Source organism: Mustela putorius, unplaced genomic scaffold (genome assembly GCF_011764305.1).
Source record: "Mustela putorius furo isolate JIRA1106 unplaced genomic scaffold, ASM1176430v1.1 tig00003845_pilon_pilon_pilon, whole genome shotgun sequence".
NCBI classification, from domain to species: domain Eukaryota; kingdom Metazoa; phylum Chordata; class Mammalia; order Carnivora; family Mustelidae; genus Mustela; species Mustela putorius.
Window position 1 is genome coordinate 90,768,813 of NW_025421998.1, and position 25,856 is coordinate 90,794,668.

A 25,856-nucleotide genomic window follows, 5' to 3' on the forward strand; every position below is an offset into this window, starting at 1 on the left:
GTAGGAATCCACACACCTGCCCCATAGAAAGCAGGACATGGGTGTCTCCCAAACACCCTTCCAAACCTGAAGATGACATTTTGGGGTTCTCCTCGTGTATCTCATTGCCCAGTATTCTTCTGCGGCTGGGAGGCCCGAGTCTAGAGAACAGAAGATGCCTTACGTGGCGCCAGCTCTGCCTGATCTCTGAAGAGACCAAGGGCTAAGGGGATATGATCTACCCCAGACGCCCCCACCCTGCGGAGAACAGAGCTGGGGCTGGGCCAGGTCCTCCCCACTCTGAGACAACACTTTTGTCCTTGCCCGCCGCTACCATCCACACGCAAGTGTCCACTGCCCAGAACAAAACGAGTCACTCTCTGCCCACGGGGGTGTAACCAACCTGAAGCACATGTTTAGTTCCAGCAAAGTCAGAAGCCCGTATGCTTGAAGAATATCCCGAAGTCCGTGCAAATATGACACAGCAGGTCTATTTATAGAAAAAGATACTCCTGCTTTAGGTATTTGACATTGATAGCTCCTGCTGCTCTCTTGGGCACACCTACTCTCCTGCCCTGTCCCTTTCTTTTGTGAACATTTGCAAGTCAGCTATGCACTAAGCATGGAGCTAAATACTATCTAAGTTAATCCTCATGCTACAACTGCTAGATATGTACTGATAACTGTCATCATCCCCATTCAGGATGACAAACTGAGGCTTCATGAGGTTAAGTCATTTTGCTCGAGGCCACATGGCTTACACGGGGCAAAGCCAAGATGGAAACCTAGCACATGCAAGAATCACTTCCAAGACGGGGCACCACACTTCTCCCTCACTTGGTGACAGACAGTCTAGGATGTCATTAGGGGGTGAAAAGAGGTCCTCTCTTGCTCTCATCTCTCTGGTCAGCCATGAGGAAGACAGTCATAGCGTCTTCATGTGCTAAGCTTCCCCAGCTCTGACGAGGGAGGCTACAGAAAGATATATTTGCACCGGGGAAAGGAAATGGTGTAGGAAGGAACTGCTTCTAGGCGCCACGTGCCGCCATGCTGACCAGAAGAAGGAATGCTGTCTGTAGCTGCAACCGTTGTGCCCCGATAAGCTGAGCACCCAGAGTGCACCTAGAAGATGAGGACTGACCCAGAAGGCTGGCCAGATGGGGCAGTGTTTCGTTGACCTCGTTAGCTTGAAAACGAGCTGGACTGAGGGCCATTTCTACAGTTCTAATGAGCTAGTGCAGAGAGCATGGCCAGACAAAATTCGCACAGAAAACAACGCTTCCATCCAGAATGTGCCAGGATGGAACACTATTAAATATCCAGGACCAATCTTCCAGGAGCCGACTGAAAAACTGAGAAGACATTCTGGTGTTCTGCAACAGGTAAGCACGATAAGGGAGGCCTGGGCCAAGACTGTCATTCAGGGCAAGCGGTCACCAGCAGCCACATAGTTCTTTGCGGGAGGAAGGCATCACAAGAACAATGAAGCTTTCGGTGGAGCTCACTGGGGAAAAGGTGTTGATTGGATCCTGGGGCTTCTCTAGTCAAGTAGACAACAGACAAATTGAGTAACAATGACCACCTTGTCAGGACTGTACTACTGTCACCGTCAGTGTATCTGCTCAGCCACTTGGGGACAGGGGTGTAGACACAGCTCAGGTCCTATCATTTCATACAGTAGAAGGCCTAAGGAAACACAGTAAATTTTAAAAAGTAAGCACAATTTGATTCTTCATTTCTGCTCTTATAGATGACTACATGGAGACCAAGTCAGGCAGCTGCCGAGAGCCCTTTCACACACTTGCCTGGGGGACAAGAGACCGATCTACAGGCATGAGATCTGTGACACTTCATCTGCGACCAGAGGAGCCATGACACACGACCTTCTTTGATGACCTCTTCTGACCCAGCTGCGTACAAGCAAACCAGGGAGTTAGCTCTCTCCCCTCCTCTCTCCTTTCTTGTCCTTTTCTTACTTTGTGGTATTCTAAGTACTTGGAATATTCTCTGAGGCCAGGGAAACTCAAGCCAAGTGGTAGGTGAATCTCAGTAAAGAGCACTCCTCCCGCTCAACATACACTCATCTCTAATGAGGCTTCAAAAGATAATTAGACGATGGTCACCGACAAAGCCCTCCAAAGAAACCACAGGATCAAAGGATTATGTGGTTAGAGTCAATAGTGAGATTTAAGAATCGGGGAGGAGAGAGAGAAGAGCAGGGTCAGGACACACAGAAAGTGATATAACCTGATTCTGGAGAGCCCAGGGGTTTGGGTTTTGTTCTGTTTGCTTATTCTGTTTTATTTTGTTTTTTAATCAGCAGTGATTGTCTGTTTTCCTAGGAAATGTGAAAGAAGGCTAGCCAAAGAAAAGCATGCTGTCATTTTTATTCCTCTCCTTTCACACAGTCTTTGGGGAGCACCCAGTGAGACCACCATAAAAGGCCATTTTTTTCAGCACATTACCAGCTGAATTTCTTTGGAAAAGGACCAGGACTAACCTATCTTCTACAACAGGGAACAATGTTAATGAGGCTACAGTGGAATTCAAAGATGTGTATTGAAAGTTTCTGTTTGCCAACACCACATACAGCAGCGAATGCAACAGTGAGATTTGTATGGAGAAAATCAATTCTGTGCCAGGGCACAGCATAGCATGGGGAAACATCTCTATTCACTGGGCTCCTAGTCAAATAAGAAGGGCAACACCACCCATGGGGGGAGAAATTTGGAATACACTCAAAAAAACAGTAAGTGAATAGGGAAGGGAAAATCATGGGCATTTGAGTTTGTCAGGAAAATTCATCATTGTTTGTCCCTAGAATCTAGGGAGGTGGTTCCAACATGCGGGAATTAATGAGCACCAAAGAGGGGACTTGAATGAAAGACAATGAAGGTGGCCTGCCAGAGAGATGGTAGGAGGTGATGCAAGCCATATGGCTTGGAGCATATAAAGGAGAGGAACCTGGAGAGGGCCCACGAGCTGGGGAGGAGAAATAATTCACTAAGGCAACATGAGCTAGACCAGGGTAAGAAAGGGCCTTAAAAGTGAGCACTCAAATGTTTGAATCTAATTAAAAAGCCAATGGGGGACTGCATAGTCAGAAACAGAGTATGGGGCAAAAAAAAAAAAAAAACACTCTAGCTACTTTGCATTAGTTAGCTCCAAGTCATTGCAAAGTGGCACACTGTGATGACCAATATTGAAAACTCTTCCCAGTGAGGCAGTTAAAGATCGGTGAGGTTTCCATCTGTATCACTACTGAGTTTACTTTACTCATTGCATTTTACTAATAAATAGTAAAATAAAAGTGAAAAACATCCAGCTTTCATAATCTACACTACTTAAAATAAAAGTGAAAAACATCCAGCTTTCATAATCTATACTACTATTCTGTTCATAATATTGTCTTCCTGTTATGATATTTTCTTAAGGAAATAGCTACCTTTCAAGAATTCTACCCTTTAAAAAAATGGATGCTATCAGCAGGGAGTTGTTTTCCTTGATTTGTTTCCTTGATCGAGGAAACCATTTCCTTGATTATGGAAGAAGTATGAGGAGAGGAGCAGTGGATCAGGAACACATCTTTGAAACATTCTGCATCAAGGGTACTGGCCACTGCTATGGAAAGAATATATACCTCATTTTTAAGGATAAATAACCACCCAGTAATTAGGAGCTCTCCATTCAACCGAAAGAATCAAGATTTCCTACTACAGGGAGCCCAACACTTAGCTACTCAGCTTGAGTAGCTGAGAATGGGATCTGGATCTAGACAGATTACCTGAGTGTAAATCCGAGCTCTAAGCCTTACCAGTTATGTATGGGACCTTGGACAAGTCACCTAAAAGATTTGTGCCTTAGCTTCCTCATCTGTCAAGTGGGGATAATAGTATTACTATGATTGTTGTGTAGACCAAATATATCTAAAATCTATGGAGTGGTTGGTTCAGTATATACTCATTTGGTGTGACCTAAAAGAAAACATTTAAACTCTAAGGCTCAACAGAACACACCTTAGGACAACACCTGGCACTTATTAAGTTTTAATAAACACTGACATATTTTTAAGTTTTAAATATGCCTCAGAGTCTATTATCCCACATAATTCCAAAGGAGTAGTTGAAATTATTTGGCTGAAACACAAGGACCCAAACCTTAATTAATCCCTCCATTCTGAGTTTCTCAAAAATAAATTGTTCTTGTTTTAATTTTTCATTTTCAGGGGCCAGCAGAAATTAAAAAATATATATAACTTTCAATGTGTTGAACTTTTATTTGAATAAAGATGAATATAGGGCTCTCTTTTTGATAATAAGGGGAATCACAGACACTAACCTTCCCTAACAATTCAAGCTAAAATGATGGATTTAAAAAAAAAAAACCAGGAAATATGGGAAGGTGGTGGTAATAGTTGCAGCAGACTTTTTGAATGCTTCTTTTTTGTCTTTTTCTCAAGTTTTCATTTAAACGCCAGTTAGTTAACATACAGTATAATATTAGCTTCAGGGGCAGAATTTAGTGACCCATCACTTGCATACAATACCCAGTGCTCATCACAACCAGCGCCTTCCCTATTGCCCATTTGAATCCCCACAGAGACAGAGAAACTTGGTAAAAAAACCAAAACGCAGGGCACCTGGGTGGCTCAGTGGTTGGTGTTCTGCCTTCAGCTCAGGTCATGATCTCAGGGTCCTGGGATCGAGCCCCACATCAGGCTCTTTACTCAGCAGGGAGCCTGCTTCCCCCTCTATCTCTGCCTGCTTCTCTGCCTACTTGTGATCTCTCTCTGTTAAATAAATAAATAAAATCTTTAAAAAAAAAAAAAAAAGCACCAAAACACATGGTCAATCCTCAAAAGAAGGTAACAAGGTATCTTCACAAACTTCAAGATTACAAATGGCTGGGGAGAGGCCACTACAGCCCAAAGACCTGAATTCTCTCGGTGTCTGCACAGGAGAGCACAGGAAGGCAGTGGGGCAGCTGACGCACCTGATCCCGAAGGCAGGAATGCCCCAGAAGAGCCAACAGGTGGTCCTGGGAAAGTCCAGGGCGCCCAGATAAGAATAGCCTCAGAAATTGTTCCCATTCGCTTGACAAATCCGCACAAGGGACCCCAGGAAAAACTGAAGTGCCCAGAGCATTGCAACTTCTGGGAGCTTTCAAAACTGACCACCTAGGACGCCTCTTCAAAACAGGACCCCAAATCAGGATTGAGGCTGACTTTCCGAGTGGAATGCACGCTGAGCTGAATACGGCCAACAGGAGTAAAGGAAGAGGTTTGGATAAAAGCAAGGATATGGATCAAAACCAGGAAGTCTGAGAAAGCAAGCCACCACAATTCAACAGGACACGAAACCCATAGAAAAAAGAGCCGTCTGAAGTGAGAATAGCTAACTGAATGTATTTTTCTTTCCACAATTCAGAAAAATGAATTTCGTATAAAAATAGCAAAGAAAGTAAAATATCATATGAAGTTATTTTAGGGGAAAAAAAAAGAATAAAGGACAGAATAAAATCCTAGAAGCAATGAAAGTGTACCACAAAAACTTGCTCGAAAAATAGTAGCATACTTTTTGAAATGACCTTAATGGTATTGGTAAAGTGATACACTGTATCAAGCATAGCATTAATCAGAATAATTCAGAAATGATGTCATTCAAAGAACTAGAAATAAGAGGGAAAAAAATCATTTTCCAATGAAGACAGCCTAGAAGGAACACAGGAATAAATAAATTCAACCAGTAAAGTCTTAAGAAAAGTAGAAGAAACAGATAATGAAACTTTTAAAAAAGGAAAAGGGCAAAAAGAATATGAGAGGAAATGACAAACGTTAAAGATACATAGAGAAGATCAAACATATAAGAGGAGCTCCTGAAGAAGGAAACAAAAGCAAGAGAAGAGAACACATACAAATACTGTATTCAAGAATACCGTTGGAAGTTTAGAAACTGAACAGGATATTTAAATAGTATATCATGTACTTGAGAACAGGAATGACTCAAGATGATCTACGCCGAGGTATATTTTCAAAAAAGTATTGTACATTAAAGAAAAATATCTTGGGGACACCTGGGGGACTCAGTAGGTTAAGTGGCTGACTCTTGGTTCCCCCTTAGGTCATAATCTCAGGGTCGTGGGATCAAGCCCTGCCCACACTGGGGAGGCTGCTTGTGGATTCTCTCTCCCTCCCTCCCTCTGCTTATGCTCTCTCTCTAAAATAAATAAGTCTTAAAAAAAAATATTTTGGGTATCTAGACAAAGAAAAAAATAAAGAATTTTATAAGGGAAATATCCAGACTTTAAAAGCAATGCTTCATGCCACATGTGACATGATGAGTCTGTATGGGCCACAACCAATTTTTAGGGGTAAAAGTCCCAGATAAGCTAGTACATGAAACGACCCAAAAGATAATGTTTTCAAGAGATTTTCCTAAGGGATCTCATGGAAAATGTGGTTCAGAAAATCAAAATAACTAGAGAGATTTCAACATAAAGACTTGTGATGAGCATTAATTAGTTACTTCTGCAACTAGGTCAAAAACAAATATTAAAAGGGAGAAATAATACTGTGCAATGGCTGTATGATTTTAATTCCAATATATCACAAATCAATAAAAATGCAAGGAAATATGTTTTAATTTCTTTCAGTAATTCTAGTTGAATTGTGTGGGCTAAAATAAAAGATTGAGCATGTATATATGAATACACACACATGCACACACACACACACATCCTGAATGCAAATATAACTATTTTATCTCAACATGAAACAATGAACTAGTAGTATCTACTGCCCAAATTCTGATCTTGAAATACTATTTTTCACTGAAAGCATCTAAGAGGTTTTAGAGAAATGGCATCTAGGGCAAAAAGCAAAAGCTACAAAAAGATGAGTCTGAAACACCTTGCTAGGTTGGGTATTAAGGAAATTATCTAAGAATATTAGAGTAATGTTAGGAGGACTTAGAGTCAACATGAAGGGACTTCCTTCTTGCCAAACAGAAAAATTTAAACTTCAATGAGAATAATAACTAGATTGTACTGAAGCCCATGAACTATGTTAAAATTCATGGGGTACCTGACTGGCTCGATTATTAGAGTATGCTACTCTTGATCTCCTGAGTTTTGAGGTTAAGGCCTACATTGGGCATGGAGCCTACTTAAAAAAAATCATGATTCATCAAGATTTTTGAAAACTGTTCATTTTTTACAGTCATAAGGATTCAACTAATTAATTTAATAACCAGATAAATAAAAGGACAGACTTGAACATTTATTCTGTTTTCCTGAAGGCCTGTTTTACTGAGTCATCAAACATTAGAGGAGATGAAGTGGCTCTTTATAAAATGACAGAATTGGAAAATCCCCAAAAGTAGAATTAGAACAGCAAATTTTATAACCTCGATTAATAACTCTAGGTATTGGACATCAATAAAACAGCAAAATCCAGACATCACTTGCCCTTGATCAAATAACACATTCTCACCAATAGACTTGCCAAAGAGATGAGACCTGAGTTTGATCAAGCCTCTGTATGTCAGTGTTCACTCACTCAGCCAAATCCCCCACGTGGAAGTCTGCAGTTCAAATGGCTTGCACACTTCAAAGATAAATTCTAAGTAAAAGAAAAGAATAGGTGGAGAATGGGTGTTTAAAAGAGACCTAAAAGACATACTATTTTTTTTTAAATGGGCAAGATTAAACTATAGTATCTAGAGTGTGCTAGATAAAACTAGAGTGAGAAATAAGATTTTATAGATATGCAAAAAAACCCAAAAACCCTACCAAAACAACAACAACAAAAAACCAACAGAAGCCACGATAGTGATTACTTTTAGAGGCCTGGAGACATGCATATAGGATGGAAACACATGGAAGGAATTCCATATTTTGGCCTCAGTGATGGTTATGAGTGTAGTACCATGATAATATATATATGTATAATACATACACATATATTATACATATATATATACATATTATGTCAAGCTATATATTTGTTTCATTTTACAACAAAAATAAAGTAAAACTCATCATACACATTCACTCCCTACTATTAAGAGAGACAGTAAAGAATCCATAAACCCATTAAATAAAGTGAATCCATTGACCCTAGCAGATGAGCAGATACCCAAACTACCTGATGCCCTAAAGGTTTCTGTGACATGATGAGAATTTTGAGCCACCCTTTGATGGCAGTGTGAGGCACGGGATACAGAAGATAAAGCCAGGAACCTGCCCAAATAGACCCCCATATAAAATTGTGCCCCTGAAGAGATAAATCAGTACACAATGAATAATAAAGCCTACAAAGGATTTAACAAGAAAACTTGATGCTGTGTGGACATAAAACCCAAAACAAGGAATTTATTGCTGAACACTGCGCACTCTGAATTAATGTCTGTGTTCCCTGTGTAGCTAAAACAAGAAACAAACAAGCACACACACAAACTCACCAATGGAGAATTTAATTTAAATTAATCAAGTTTGGTAGTTTTCTTTGGTGACTGGCAAACCTCTCTGAAGGACTTAAAGAACTCTGGTGCATAAAGGTCCAAGGACATGAGTGGCTCAAAGAATAATCCAAAACACATAAATATAAATCAGTAAAAAAACAAGAAAACAATGTTGAAGAAATTATCCAGGATGCATTCCAGAGAAACAAGGAGAAATAAAATATAAAAGAGAGTAGGATATCATACAGGATACATCAAAAGGTCTATCAGGCATCTAAACAGAATTCATCAAAAGGTAGGATAGCATCAAAAGGTCTATCAAAAGGTCTATCAGGATAGCATCAAAAGGTCTATCAGGCATCTAAACAGAATTCCAGGAGATGTATGGAGAAGGGAAAGCATTCAGATAATGTTCATATACTTAAATTGTTTGTGTTAGGTGCCTGTGTGGCTCAGTCGGTTGTTTCTGCCTTTAGCTCAGGTCATGATCCCAGGGTCCTGGGATTGAGCCCTGCACAGGTCTCCCTGCTCACAGGGAGCCTGCTTCTCCCTCTCCCTCTACCCCTCCCCCAGGCTTATGCATGCACACGCTCTCTTTCTCTCTCAAATAAAGCAGTATCTTTGAAAAAATAAATTGTCTATGTTAGAAAAAAGCAGAAGAAAGTATAATAATAAGCCAAATGATTAGAATAAAGGAAATCATAAGAAACCAACAACAAAGAAAACAAATATATAATACCAATAAGACCAATAAAGCTAAAAAAGTTTCTTGAAAGAAAAGCAATAAAATAATGAGAGCTCCAAGGCCTGTGGGGGTTGGTGAAGGGGGAAGACACAAGAAAGAGAGGCAAGCACAAACAATATTAAAAATGAAAAGATAGATGTAACTCCAGATCTCACAGAAATTGCACAGATAACTAGATATTATAAAAAATTAGTGCCAAAAATGGAAAAAACTTTAATAGATGAATTCCTTAAAAAAAAAAAAGTTACCAGTAAGAAGAAATAGAGAATCTGACAATCTCTATAAACAAATACTAGGAATCTGAGATTGAATTTTTTCCTACCAAGGAAATGACATCCCCAGATAGTTTTACTGATGGGGTTTTCCAAAGTATTCCAAAGATCAATAAACCAAGTGTTATACAAAAGTCTTCCAGAGATTAGAAAACAGGGAAATACTTTCTAATTCCTTTTATAAAGCTAGGTATATCATATGTGCTCTGTATAATAGAAAGGAAAATGAGAGGCCCATCACAAGGAGGACCATGGATGTAAAAATTCTAACTGAATCCAACAATATATAAAGGAGATAAATATAATAACCAATTTGAATTTATCTCATGCATATGATACTGGTTTCTATTAGAAAATGAAGTACACCATAACACCAAAGAAAGAAAAATCATTATCTCAAAAGATAAAGAAAAAAGTATTCATTAAAATTCTAATACCTGTTGAATTGAACACATTTGGATGCAAGGGAAAAATCCTGAAGAGGCTCTCTACAAACAACCAACATCACCAGGGCTGTTTACCTCTTAGTGAACTTCACACTTACTGGTGACTTGTGGATGCCAGCCACTCTGAGATCAGGAACAAATCAAGGACACTGTCTATCTCTACTTCATTCAATACTGTACTGTTCTAATCAGCACAGAAAGGACCAGAAAAATATATAACAAAGCATAATCATTGGAAAGAATGGAACAAAATTCTCATTACTTGCAGATGATAATATCTCTGCAGAATTCCTTCCTCATAAAAGAACCCTGAAGGGACGCCTGGGTGGCTCAGTTGGTTAAGCAGCTGCCTTCGGCTCAGGTCATGATCCCAGCGTCCTGGGATCGAGTCCCACATCAGGCTCCTTGCTCAGCAGGGAGCCTGCTTCTCCCTCTGCCTCTGCCTGCCATTCTGTCTGCCTGTGCTTGCTCTCTCCCCCCCTCTCTCTCTGATAAATAAATAAAATCTTTAAAAAAAAAACTTAAAAAAAAATAAAAAATAAAAAATAAAAGAACCCTGAAGTAGAATTTATGAATGTAAAACTTTTTTAGCAGGAGTCTTGAACCAAGATTTTGAAACAAGAAATTTGAAATAAGATTCTAAGTGAATTTCATTTCACTGTGCCAACAAAGATCATTTAGAAAATACAAATGTTTTAAAGATTTTTTTAAAAAAAATTATTTGACACACACACAGAGAGAGCATAAGTAGGCAGAGAGGCAGGCAGAGAGAGAGGGGGAAGTAGGCTCCCTGCTGAGCAGAGAGCCCAATGCGGGCCTGGATCCCAGGACCTTGAGACCATGACCTGAGCCGAAGGCAGAATCCTTCATGACGGCCAAATCCTTCATGAAGAAAATGAAGAAATTCTATGGACAGGCGTTTCAAAAGGCCAGTTAGTCTTAAAAAAAAACCCAATTAAATGTAAAGTGAAATGGTTCGAGATGGAAAGACTCATTGTCCTAATATCAATTCTCTCTATACTGATTTATAGATTCATGCAACTTCCATGAAAATTATGAAATAAAACTTGATGAAGTTTTGAAATTCCTAAAATTCCTAAAATTTGTAGGAAGGAGCAAAGGTCCAAGTAAAATTAAAACATTGTTGAAGAAGAACAAACTTTAGTGTATGTGCTCTCCCTGATAGCAAGATTTTACCAAATTTAGAGCAATTAAAACAATGTGCATTGGACAGGAATCGACATACAGATCAATAAAACAGAAAAGAGAATCTAGAAATCCACATATAGGGGAGGGGAAGATAGAATAGGCTTTGCAAGTCAGCGAAGGAAATAAATAACAATGACTGGTACATACATGAAAAAAATAAAAATAAAACTGTATTTTTATCTCTCTCAAGCCACAAAATCATTTCCAAGATAATGAAGACACAATTGAAATTTAACATGATAAAAACAGTAGAAGAAATAATGGGAGAATATCCTTAGGCTATTCTATCCTATGACAAGATTTCTTTAAAGAACATACCAAAGGTAGACACCCTAGAGAAAATATTAATAATTTGATTACATTACATTAAAGAATACCTATTCCTCAGTAAAGTTTGGAAAGATAAACCACAAACTGGGGAAAAAAAATTATATCACATAGCCAACAAAAAACCCTTACCTAGAATTCATAGAGATGTTTATGAATCATTAAGAAAAAGACAGCGCAGCCAGGGCGGTGGGGGGCGGGGTACAAAATGGGCAAAAGAAATAAAGTGACATTTCATAGAAAAGTAAACACAAATGGCTTATATGAAAAATGCTCAATGTGATGTGTAATCATTTCACACAAATTAAAACCCTAAGATACCATCTGACTTTCCCATCAGATTGGGAAAATATTCTTCATTAGTCAACATCGAGTGTTGGCAAGGATGTGGGTCAATGGGAACTCTTCTTGAGTGCAGTTTGAGAGTTAACTAGAACGATTACTTCGGAAAGCAACTTGCCATTATGTGGTAACTTAAATAGGTGTATAACCTACTACCTAACCATGCCGTCTTCAGGTTTAAACCTTAAGAAAGTGCTCATATATGGAACCTGAAGGAGTTATAAAAAAGAATGTTCATAATGATATTGTTTGCAATAGCAAAAACAAACAAACAAACAACAACAACAAAAAAACAAACAAAACCCCAAACCCTGGAGTATACACAAACATTGGTCAGAATTTGGAAATATAAACATATGTTCATAAATAGAATACTATGCATGAAAAATTAATGAAATAAATATAGTCAGGCACTCAACAATGATGCATCACAAAAACATTTTGGACAAAAGAAGTTACAATAGGATTCAATTTATGAAAGTTCAATATAAGATAATCTATACACACACACACATATCTGGAATATATATATATATATATATACACACACACATTCATATGTGGAATATGTGTATATGTAGTAAAATGATCAAAAGAAACAAGAAAATTCTTAGCAAAAAAGCAGAAGAGAGGTATCTCTGCAGGAGAGAGAAGGGAATGGAAACAGAAAGGGAGACATGAAGCTTCTAGATGACTGCAAATGTTTTATTTCTTAGCCTGGGGGCTGGACAAGCCGTAGTTCCTTTTGGTTATCATTTAAATGGAGCTGGCAAATGTTTTGTACATTTTTCTGAACATTGTATCAGTAAAACTGCATATATGTACATATATGTTTATATTGTAGAAAAAAAATCAATCTATGACTTTGAGCCAAGAGATAGTAATTGATATATGAAAGAGCTTTAGGCCACTGCACAATGTGTGGTTTTGGGGTTTTCTTTTGTTTTTGTTTTGCACAACCTACTGCAAAGGAAAACTGCTTCCAAGTCCAATAGGAGACTCCTCTTTGGGCCCTTACGCTAGTGATTGTGGTCATTAAAATTTTTTATTTCTCGATACCTGCTACTCCTACTCTTGTCCAGGGGGTTACTGTTGCAGCAAAAAAGCTACCAGGTAATGTGAGAACCATTACTGCCAGCAGGTCTAGGAGGGAGGACAGGAAGGCGATGCCTGCTTTAGACTCCCAGGGGGAATCAAGATTGTTGGCACTTCCTTGCAAGAGAGCCAGGGACTGTCCTGTGTTTGGGAAGTGAGCAGACATTAGCTGAAGACAGTCTGCCCGTGTAGGACCCCAGGTAGCAGTGGCAGAGAGGCATTCACAGAGGGTTCCCAAAATAAGCAGCCTAAGATGACAGAACAGAATCTGAGAGCTCAGGCAAAGCAGCCTGGGCACAGGAAGGGCTCCCGGGGCAATTTAAATGATGAGGTGATAGGCAGTACACTCCCAGGGCAGGGCAATCAATCACTGCCAGGCTTATCTTCTGACAAGGGCTAGGACTCCAGGTTGCAGCTGTAACATTAAAATGTAATGTTTCCACTGGGATTTGGTGTGGCAGGTTTCCCTGAAGCTTCGTTTCACTCAGTTAACTAATTATGAGAGAATGTGACATTGGTATTTACTTTTTCTACAGGGACAAATCATTCCCAGCAGGAGAGACAGGCTGTTATTTTTGTTCTGTTTTGTTTTGTCATTAAAAAGAGATTACTTACATGGTAGTAAATAAACCCTTGTTAGAAGAGGTTTTTTTTTCCCCCCCTCTCAATAATTCTATCAATTCACCTTAATGTGGACAATCATTTCTTTTGTTTTCCAGAGACAGGGTACATAAATGAGTAAGAGGTAGATGTTAGAATTGGGTTTGAAAATTAACTCTACCACTTACTAGCTGATCACTAGTGTGATCTTAAGCAAGTTATTTAAGCACCTTGAGCCTGTTTCCCCCACTAAAAAATCAAGGATAATACATCTACTGTGTCTACTGAAGCCTTTATTCTTAATGACTCTGATACTATATTATACAACTAGAACATTTTACATTTCACTTATGCCTTATATGGTCAGTTTTCTATAGGACCCCACATCTAATTATGAATTGTATCTTTCCTTTGCCAATATAAGCTGCATTGTGTATTAACCATTTCACTCTTCCTCATCCAGATATGAGGTTTCCAATGAAAACGCAATATTTAATGATAGCAATTTTCTGCCCCTCCTCCACCCCCAGGACACTTTTTAACTTTTCAACAGGACACTTTTTAACTTTTCAAAGACAGAACGCAATGCTTAGCAAACATCACTAATAAACTCACACCTCATCCGTGCCTGGACAATAAGAGCGTTGTGTTTTGGGGTGCTTTCAGCCAACTGGAAAGTGATTTCACAGACGATCTCCCACTTAAACTCATAATCCCATGAGGTAGGCAGGGTAGATATGATATGATAAGCTCCACCTTACAGGCAAGGAAGCTAAGAGAGGGTAAATGACAGAGCCATGATATTCAAGCCTATTTCCTATGAAAGGTAATCTGTGGGAACTGAGAATGCCAGGGATATTGGGCTACGGAAAATGAGATTTTCTCAAGAACAAATCTGTTTTGAAGCCAGAGCAACTGTTATTAGGGAGAAAAGTAAGATCACTGGAAGTGAGCTAACAAAATAGAAAGTCAAGAGGCATGGGGCTTTATATCCCAATTTCATAATCCATTTGCCTCAATTTTTCTATCACTAAGTTTGAGAAAACAAAAATGATACTTTTTACCATTCTTTTTTTTTAAATTTTTTATTTTTTACTTCTTACCATTCTTAAAGACATGCATATTATAATATCATTGTTGTGTATAAATATAATATCATTCTATCACTTGATAGAATATTCAGGAGATTTAATGTGAATCACAGAAAACAGGAACACTTAAAAATGTATAGGCATGAGAAGACATTTTATTTTAAGTGCTAGTAGAAAATCTTGGTGATAAAAGATAAGGATAAGAATATTTTCCAAGGATACCTGGGCTAGAGGATGATGGAAAAGTAAAAAGATTAGACAAATCAGCCTCAAAATTTCACATTACATCTTTGAGTAGTTCTTGGAAGTTGCAGAATCAAACTAAGAGGCACGGACATGTAATAAGTTTTGAAGCCATAAAAATATAAAAGCCCTCATATCTGGATGATATTTCTTTAACTAATCACATATATAGTTCCTAAAATAATTAATTCTGATGGGTTATTCATACTGAGCAAGTATGCTTTCTGGTGGTAGACATTTTTCAAGGACTTCCAAGGATGCCACCACCTGCTCACCGAGAGTTCATAACCCCTTTAGAATTACTAGCAAACCACAGAATGACAATTCACAAGTTTCCCCAACACCCCTTGTTTGGAAATAGGGGATAAGTTCTAACAGACTGGAAGGCCAAAGCAAACAAGTCATTTAGGGAAACCTTAGATCAAAATAAAAAAACAAAACACAAGTTTTGAATCAATGGAACTTAGAAGCCCAACGATCCCTCAATATGCAATGAAAAACCTAGTCATACCAACACTGATGAGCAAAGTAGCACACTGTAATAGGTCATCATTAGGTGGTTCGTTACCTTATAGTGATTTAAGAGATCTACACATGATTTGCCCTATGATCTTCAGAGAATGTGATACATCTTCATTTCAATATTGTGAGAGATCTTATGATATGGCAGAATATGCCTGCCTAAAACTCCCTCTCTTTGTCCTTAACTCATTCACGTAATAAGCATTTATTGAATGTTTGCTATTTGTTGGGATTTATATCAAAGAACTCACAGTCTAGCAGGGAGACAGGTAAATCAGGCATCAAATTTATGTGTTAAATTCTAGAAGAAAAATATTTCATGTAAATGGTAAGTGTGTCAGAAAGCTTTCAGAGAGGATGAGATGATTAGCAAGGTCTCAAATGGTAAGTATAAACCGTGTATATTGCAATGAGGAGTAGCTTCCTGTCAGAAAGAACAGTATGGATAAAAACAGGAAATATGAACACATGGTGAGTTCCAGAAAACAGATGCAATACCACATGGCTAGAACATTCGGCACAGGTAGAAGAAAGGGGAAAAGATGGCAAAAGAAGCAAAAAGCAGTAGAAGGAAACAAAGGTTCCATCATTTAGGATTTCCATTCCACCTTAAAATACAGTAACAGAAAGCTGAATACAATGGTTGGTCTACTGATAAGATTTCAACCCAGAGGCAATGGGAGTAGATTTTTGCTAAAGAACAGTGTGGTGCTCTCCAAGGATAGAGTGAATTAGAGGATGGAAAACTAGGGAGGGGACATCAGTTTTAAGGCAATTTTAAAAGTCTAAGTAAGACATAGAGAGCCTCTAAGCTATAGCAGTGGGGATGGAAAAGAGAATAGCGATAAAAGAAATATGAAAACCAGAGTTAATAAAATTTAGTGACCGAACAGAATAAGGGAACGAAGAGGGAATCTGACAGAAGCTTTCTTGTGTTATACTTAGTTGGCTGAATACATAATGGTGCCCTTCACTACTTAGGGCTGGCATGAGGAGGAATGCCAGTACTACTCAAAGTCCTGGTGTATCTCCCCTTTGTAAGATTAATCACATTTTACTTTATATTGTGGGAGGTATGGGTCTTTCTACCACTCCCTTCACCACTAAGCTCAAAGCTCTTTTAGGGGGGAAATTCTGTCACATATCCCATTGTCTCTGCAGACGGCCCCCAAAAGCATATTTGCATAACATGATTATATAGTATCATGGACCCACTATAGACACTCGGTGAATATTTTTGAATGACTGACTGAATAAATGAATTCCCAAAAATAGATGTGACAAAACTATACATTTTATCCTTTGAATGAAATAATTGTGTCTTAAATGTGAATAACTCACCTCAGTGGGGTAACAATTCACACCACTACTGATTAGGTTCATTTCAGACTTCTACTACTTTTGGCAGATTCCAACATCCAATCTTGAAGGGACTTTTGGGAGTACCTACTACACACTCTCATTTTAAAGATGAAAATCTGTGATGCAGAGAAATTACATGGCTAACCCCAACTCACAAAATGTATCCAGCGATGGGACAAAAATCAGGTAGATACAGTAAGCTTCATAATATTTGTCAACCAAAATTGTTATAATGGATTTGAAGATATTACAAGATATCACATTTAGCTAGGATACACTGAGTTTTTAAAAGTACATGACATTTCACACGGAAAAAACACAAGGCCAATGTCTTAGAAACATTTCCTTGAATAATTCTTTCCTCTGACAGTGAAATGCACGGAATGGAACTCAATTTTTAATCTTGAATTAGTATAAGTAAGACAAATTCTTACCGTGATCTTCTGAAGAGACTGGTGACCTAAAACGAGATAATAAGCATGATAAATGTTTTGTAAATGATACTGATAATTATAAATGCAATAATGATCAAGAATAATCTCCTAGAAATATTATCCCCAAATTCAATTAAATAGAAAGTCAATATAGTAGGCAGTGTAATTAATTTGTTGGTTGCATGGTATTTTCTGATTGATCACTCCCAAAGCTTACCTGGACTGGTTGAGTGGTTAGGGTTAATAAAATTTCAGTCAACTGCACTATGTCATGGGACTGCAACAAACTTAGTTAAGTCTAGATTTATGACACACAAATAGAAAAGTCATAGTAATGTGGTAATGGATGGAATCCTGTGATGTCACCAAAGGCCAGGCCTCCAGAGAATGTAAATAAGCACTAGATTGAGTGTAAGTAAAAAGAAATCTACTTGGACAGTAAAAAATGAGACAGAAGTAAAATAAATGGTATGTACCTTTATCATTGTTGTTTGTTTTTTGTTTCCACTCTGTGGAATTTAAGGTTTAAGTGAGCATGACATAGACTGCCCTCTGTGTGCAAGCCTCATAGCTCTAAATCCGTAAGAACCAAGATGAGACAAGAGTGCAACCGCTGGGGTCCCACAGAACTTTTATAAATTGATGACTTTTACATACTGTTTATGCAAAAGCTCCAGTTACATTAGGAAGACACCTATGAAGCATCATGTCAATGCTTCACAATACAAATGCAATAATTGACCACTAATTGAGCTACTCTGAACGATACAGACACAGTCTTGAGGATCAAGTCCCCTCAAGTTTGAATGATACAGTCTTGACTCTACCAGCTCATTCTTTCCTTGGGACGAAGTGAGATATATAATTTTGTACTAACAGGTGATAAAAATTTGAAGGGAAAGGCAAGAAATCAGCCAGAAGGCATCCTCTGTTCTAAATGATCAACCTGCTGGGGGTCCACTGCAAGAAGACGACCAAAGGGAAAGGCAAGCATTTAGGAATCTGCCCTTTAATATAACTAGTGTTGAGGCAAGAATCATTATATGGATGCATAGTGGTTGAAGGAAGATTTTAGCTATGGTGGGATGCTTGAGAATGCTTTAATATTTTTGCCCATTATGGGAGTAGTCAGTAAAGGACACAGCAGTCATGGTGGGAAAGCCTGGAAGTTCCCTTAGTGGCAAAGTGGCAAAGTGTCAAATCATTTCAACCTTATCAGTCTCTTCAATTGAACCTTTGCATGTGAAAACAACAGAGGGTCCCCAGATTTGGTAGAGGGAAAACTGGTATCTGGGTTATGGGCACAGGCACTCCTGAAAGGGAACCTCCTCCAGCCTAAGCCATCCCTGCAGAGTTGGCTGCTTGAGAAATGCCACTTGGCCTCTCCGGGTTTATTTGGGTTCTCCTAGGGATTTCTCTGTTTCATACTATCACAAACCCTTCGTCCCCACTGGGCTGTGAGCAAACAGAAAACTAGGACCATTGTTTATGTAGTAACAGAATGGACCCCTGATCAATATTTGTTGAATTGAATTAATGTCAGCACTACCACACAGGTGTTTAGACTCAAACACATTTTGGAGCACCTCAAAAAAATCATCATGTCACCTTCAAACCACCCGCAAGCCTGGTTTGCCAAGCTCCAAGGCCAGCCACGGGCAGAAGGACCTAGGGACTGAGACAAGCTCCAGAATGGAGAAAATGTGAGCACTCCCAGAGCCAGAAGACATCCAGTACACCTAGCAACAGAGACCTACAATCTGCCTTAGTGGTTAGGAAAAGAAAGGAGAGAGTGCAGAATAGAGGTGAATGGGAATGAAAAGTGAGTCTAATGAGAAACACATATTTGAAATAAGATAATTTCTTAAGATGCTTGGGCATGAAAAGAAGTCAGCAACAAGGTAACATCTTTAGCCCTAGGTTTTCTGATGGGAATTAAGCAAAAACACATCCTGGATTGTTGGCCATTAATTTCTCATGGAGCTCTAGGAACAAAGAAAAACCCATGCCAACAGACGACTGAATGTCTCAGGTGGAAGGCTCGCGAAGCAAGGCTTTTGGTGCCTTTCTGTGAAAGCAAAGCACTAATATTAAATCTGAAAAATTCCAGATGGCTTGGTTAAAGTCCCCAGGGGATGCAGTGGTCTAGGCAGTGGGGAAGAACTATCCATTTCAGAGTGTTTGCTAAGGATTAGTCATGTTGAGTTTCTGTGCGGAATGTCTCCCACATGCCTGGATTTGTGGAATTTTAAGACATATGGAGTATTTCAGTCCTCACTCAGTATTTCACCTTTCACTCTAACGAGTCACTAAATTATACTACTGAGACATGCACACCATCCATTATTGCTGGAAATGGGCATAAAAAGTTTTACAGAACTTAGCTCAGGAGAGAGGAAAATTCATGAAATCAGCAAGAGAAGTAGTTATTTTTAAAAGAGAGAGGTTGAACCGTAGGAACAGATAATCTTCCTCAACCTGACAACTGAGGAATGCAGAAGAGTTCACTGCTCATTCCTCCCACTGAACCTGCAAGACTTGTGGTTCTGTTCCTGTTTATTTCTCCTCCATGTACACTTTATCTCGGGGATAGCATCGCTCTCATAATGCAAACTACGATCGGGATTCAAAGAACTCCAGGATTTTGAGTTCTCGCCACTTTCCTCAGTACTAGCCTTTTATGACAGTCCGGAGAATATTTATATTTGATTTTGCTTCGTTTTGTTTTGTGGGTTTTTTAGAAAAACACTTTTATTTACATCATACTCAAATTCGGTCAATATCAAAAAAACCAAAAACTCAAGTCCTGGATTTTAAAATCTCTCTCCTATTTTAAATCTTTCTATTTATGTCGATTCAAACCTACATAATAATTATTGTTTGAGACCCTATTGGGTACGAGGCCCTGTGCTTCATGATGGGGATACAAAACCAAACAAGCTACCAACTTCAAGGAATTCAATCAAAGGAGAAAAATGGGCAAACAAATGATTATAGTGAAAAAAGTGTAGTCATCAAAAGACGTATGAACTAAAGAAGGAACATGAGAGAGAGAGACCCATTCTGTTCTGGAAGAGTGAAAGAAAACTTCAGAAAGCAAGAAGCATGGGAGCCGGGCTTGGAAGGATGAGCAGAAGCTTGTTAGGTAAGTAAGAAAGGAGAAGAATGTCAGGCAGAGGCACGAGGCATACAACAAGGAACATGGATAGGAAATTTCATAAGACGTTATCAGTCAGACAAGAAACTAAGTGTGGCAAAAATATGAAGGAATGATAAGTTAGGACTGGAAATAGAATAGACAGGGACCATTTCATACAGGGCCTGACAAGCCATTTTGACGTGCTGATAATTTACCTTCTAAGCTAAATGAAGAAAGTTTCTGAAGCAGTGAAGACATACATTCTCATTGGTGCTTCTGATCAGGCAGGCTGTGCAGAGTAGAATATTTGAAAAAAGCAAGAGTAAAGGCAGGAGACAAGTTAAAAACTATTACTGCAAAGCTTCTGCTCTTCTCTTTGAAATTCATGAAAAGTAACAGGGAGAATGAGAAACAGAAAAGGAAGCATCGTCTTTCACTAAGCTAAAAGATACCCATAAACTGAAATCATCTGTAAAGAAAAGCTACCAAGTACAAGAAAAATTGGGCCAAGTTTCAGGGAGACAGAGAAAGCATATTTTGATCTCAAAAGATATGAGCTACAACGGTGCACCACAAAATTCAGCAGAAAGTGCTCTGCTCTGAGCCAGGTGCCCTTGCTAGTCAGAAGTGGAATCAAATCCCAGAGGATAGTGCTGTTAAAAAAAGAATTTGAAAAGAGACCCAAAGTCAAGCTTTCAGAAACAGACAAACCCACTATGCCTAATTATCTCTCCCAAACTAATGGCTCCAAAAAGAATGCCTCCAAAACAAATATGAGTAATAAAAGTAAAAGAAACCAGCATGATAACCACACAAAAATATTCTAAGAAGAAAGCAGGATAAGGATCTGCTGACAAAACTTAAGGTGGGAGTACACTAAAAAGGTAATGGCAGGGACAGATGAACCCTATTGAGAGACCTGTCAATTCTCCATGAAATCTGGAAATGGAAAAAGGAAAGGAGGGAATGAAGGAAGGAGTAAAAGATGGAATAGGGCCTCTGTGATGAGAAACATAAAGAAGAAATAACAGTGATTATGAAATAGTCCCAATACAGCAGAAGAAAAGAGCAAACATTGGTCCAGAGTCTTCAAATCAGTAAATTATAGACACACCTTAAGGACTCTTTCCTTAAACCACTTTCCTTAACCACTACACTGGAAAAAGAATATTGAGAGGAGGTAAAAGATCCATAATAACTAAAAATACATTAAGATATAAGCCACTCATTTATTCATCCATTTAAGTAACTGCTTTGTGGAAGTGTCTTCCTGTTTTCCAGTTCGATTTACTTTTCTATGATTTTTTTTCTTTTGGCTTTTTAAACTCTTAATTCCAGTTAATTAACATACAGTGTTGTATTAGTCTCAGAAATACAGATATAGTGACTTCACAATTCCATACCTCACCCTGTGCTCATCACAAGTGCACTCATTGGTTCCCATCACCTATTTATCCCCTGCCCCCACCCAACACCCCTCTGGTAACCATCAGTTTGACTCTATAGTTAAGAGTTGGTTTCGTAATTTGTCTTTCCTTCTCTCCCTTTTATCTTTCCTTTCCTTATTTGCCTCATTTCTTAAATTCCACACAAATGAATTCCTATGGTATTTGTCTTTCTCTGACTGGCTTATTTCACTTAGCATAATACTCTCTAGCTCCATCCATGTTGTTGTAAATAGCAAGATTTCATTCTTTTTTATGGCTGAATAACAGTCCATTGTAGATATCTATCAATCTATCCATCTATCTACCTATCTATACCACTTCTTCTTTATCCTTTCATCTATCAATTGACACTGGTTGCTTCCATAGTTTGGCTATTGTAAATAATGCTGCAATAAACATAGAGTGCATATATCCTTTTGAATCAGTATTTACTAAAGGGCAATTACTGAATCATATGGTAGTTCTATTTTTAACTTTTTGAAGAACTTCATACTGTTTTCCAGAACAGCTGCACCAGTTTCCATTCCCACCAACAGTAATGAGAGTTCCTTTTTCTCCACAACCTCTTGTTGTGAACACTTCTTGTTCTCTGTGTTTTTGATTTTAGCCATTCTAACAGATGTGAGATGAAATCTCATTGTGGTTTTGATTTGCATTTCCTGATGGTGCGTGACGTTGCCCATCTTTTCACGTATCTGTTGGACATCTAGAATGTCTTCATTGAAGAACTATATGCTGTTGTCTTCTGCCCATTTTTTAACTTACTTGTTTTGGGTATTAAGTTCTATAAGTTCTTTATGTATTTTCCATCTGAAACCTTTATTGACTATGTCATTTGAAAATATCTTCCATTCCACAGTTTACCTTTTAGTTTCATTGACTGTTTCCTTTGTTTTGCAGAAGTTTTTTATTTTGGTGTAGTTCCAACTGTCTGTGTTCTCCTCTGGGAGAACATGGCTTCAGGGTCTCACATGTAGGTCTTTAATCTATTGGATTGATTTTCGTATATAGTGTAAGAAAGTGGTTCAGTTTTCCCACCCGCATTTATTGAAGATACTGTCTTTTTCCCACCAGATATTCTTTTCTGCCTTGTTCCAGGTTAATTAACCATATAGTTGTAGGCTTATTTCTGGGTTTTCTATTCTATTCTGGATATATGTGATTGTTTTTGTGTCAGTACCATACTGTTTTGATTACTACAGCTTTGTAAAATAACTTGAAGTTTGGAACTGTGGTGCTTTGAGCTTTGCTTTTCTTTGTCAAGATTGCTTTGGCTACTGGAAGTCTTTGTGGTACCATACAAATTTTAGAATTGTTTGTTCTAGTTCTGTGAAAAATGCTGTTGGTATTTTGATAGCGATTGCATTAAATCTGTAGATTGCTTTGGGTAGTATAAACATTTTAACAATACTTACTCTTCCAACCTATGAGCATGGAATGTCTTTCCATTTCTTTGTGTCTTCTTCAATTTCTTTCATCAGTGTCATAGTTTTCAGAGTACAGGTCTTTCACCTCTTTGGTTAGGTTTATTCCTAGGTAACTTATTATTTTTGGTACAACTGTAAATGGAATTGTTTTCCTAATTTCTCTTTCTGCTGCTTCACTATTGGTGTATAGAAATGCAACAAATTTCTGTACATTGATTTTGTATCCTGTGACTTTAATTTGTTTATCAGTTCTTGCAGGGTTTGTTTGTTTGTTTGTTTTTTGGTGGAGTGTTTCAATTTATCTATATAGTACTGTGTCATCTGCAAATAGTGAAAGTTTTCATTTTCCTTGCCAATTTGGATGTCTTATATTTCTTTTTGTTGTCTGATTGCTGTGGCTAGGACTTTCAGTACTACGGTGAATAAAAGTGGTAAGAGTGAACAAATTTATTTTGTTCTTGACCTTAATGGAAAAGTTCTCCATTTTCCCCCACTAAGGATGATGTTAGCTACAGATTTTTCATCTATGGACTTTATTACATTGAGATACGTTCCCTCTAAACCTACTCTGTTGAGGGCTTTTATCATGAATGGATGTTGTACTTTGTCAAATGTTGTTCTACATCTATTGAAATGATCAAATGGTTTTTATTCTTTTTCTTATCGATGTGATATATCATGTTGATTGATTTTTGACTGTCAAACCACTCTTGCAACCAAGAAATAGATCTTACTTGATCGTAGTGAATGACTGATTTTTAAAAATATATTGTTGATGAGTTTGGTAATATTTTGTTGAGGAGTGTTGCACCTATGTTTATCAGGGATGTTGGCCTATTGTTTTCTTTTGTAGTGATTTCTTTATTTGGTTTTGGCATCAGGATAATGCTGGCCTTATGGAATGACTTTGGAAGTCTTCCTTCCTCTTCTATTTTTTGGGAAAGTTTGAGAAGAATGGGTATTAACACTTCTTTAAATGTCTGGTAGAATTCACCTGTGAAGCCATCTGTCTTGTTCTTTTGTTTGTTGGGAATTTTTTGATTACTAATTCAATTTCTTTGTTGGTGATAGGCCTGTTAAAATTTTCTATTTCTTCCTGTTTGAGTTTTTGTAGTTGATATGTTTCTAGGAATTTATCCATTCCTGCTAGGTTGTCTAATATGTTGGCATATAGCTTTTGATAATATTCTTAAAATTGTTAGTATTTCTGTGGCATTCGTTATTTCTCCACTTGCATTTGTATTTATTTTAGTCCTTTATCTCTTTTTTCTTTATAAGTCTGGCTAGAGGTTTATCCATTTTATTGACGTTTTTCAAAGATCCAACTCCTGGGTTTTTTTGATCTGTACTATTATTTTTTTAGTTTCTATGTCATTTAATTCTGCTGTAATCTTTATTGTTTACTTCCTCCTGATGGTTTTAGTCCCCTTCTTCTACCCCTTTTAGGTATAAGATTAGGTTGTTTGTGATTTTTCTTGATTCTAGGCTTGTATTGGTATAAACTTCCCTCTTAGAACTGCTTCTGCGACATCCCCAAAGTTCTGGACACTTGTGGCTTCATTTTCATGTGTTTCCAAGTACTTGTTAATTTCTTCTTTTACTTCCTGGTTGACCAATTCATCGTTTAGTGGCATATTATTTGACCTTCATGAATCCATATTTTTTTTATTGTGGTTAATTTCTAGTTTCATAGCGTTGTGGTCAGAAAAGGTGCATGGTATGACTGATCTTCTTGAATTTGTTGAGGCTTATTTTATGGGAGAAAATGTGATTTATTCTGAAGAATGACTCATGTGCACTTGAAAAGAATGTGCGTTCTGTTTTAGGATGGAATGTTCTGAGTACATCTGTTAAATCCATCTGGTCCAGTATGTCATTCAAAGCCATTGTTTACTTGTTTATTTTCTGTTTAGATGATCTGTATATAAGTGGGGGTGTTTAAGTCTCCTACTATTATTTTATTATCAATAAGCTCCTTTGTGTTTGTATTAATGGTTTTATGTATTTAGATGCTCCTATATGGGGTGTACACATATTTACAATTGTTGTATCTTCTTGTTGGCTTGTCCCCTCTATTATTATATAGTGCCCTTCTTTGTTTTTTGTTATAGTCTTTGATTTAAAGTCTCTTTTGTCCAATATAAGTACTGCTACTCCAGCTTTCTTTGACTTCCATTTGCATGATAGATGTGTCTCCATCCCCTCACTTTCAAACTGTAGGTATCTTTAGGTTTAAAATGAGTCTCTTCTAAGCAGCATATAGATGGGTGTTTTCTTTTTTTTAATCTTGTCATTCTGTATGTTTTGATTAGAGCATTTAGTTCATTTACAAAGTAATTACTGATAGGTATGTATTTATTGTTATTTTATTATTTGTTTTGTGGTTGTTTCTGAAGATTTTCTCTGATCCTTTCTTGTCTTTCTTTCAAGTTTTGCTAATTTTATTTAGTGATATATATGGATTTCTTTGTCTTTATTCTTTGAATACTTATTAGTGGTTTTTAATATATGGTTACCATTACGTTTGTATATAAACATCTCTGCATATAGCAGCCTATATTACATTGGTGGTAGTTTAAGTCTGAACGCATTCTTTACTCTTCTCAACCCCATGTTTTAGGAATGTGTTGTTATATTTGACATCTTTTTATTTGGTGAGTTCCTAGACTGACTTTTTTTTTTATAGAAACATCCATTTTTACTGCTTTTGTTTCCT

The 25,856-nt window shown here is 37.8% G+C and overlaps 1 protein-coding gene across 5 annotated transcripts in view; it reads right to left on the bottom strand.

Annotated features, from left to right (window-relative positions):
• The window catches only part of DGKI (diacylglycerol kinase iota), a 442,305-nt gene that overhangs the window by 38,509 nt on the left and 377,940 nt on the right, over nt 1–25,856 (bottom strand). For all 5 annotated transcript variants that reach the window (XM_045063016.1, XM_045063015.1, XM_045063018.1 and 2 more), the window contains one exon: nt 17,127–17,152. In XM_045063016.1, the coding sequence (XP_044918951.1) occupies nt 17,127–17,152 (26 nt within the window). The remainder of the gene's footprint in view (nt 1–17,126; nt 17,153–25,856) is intronic.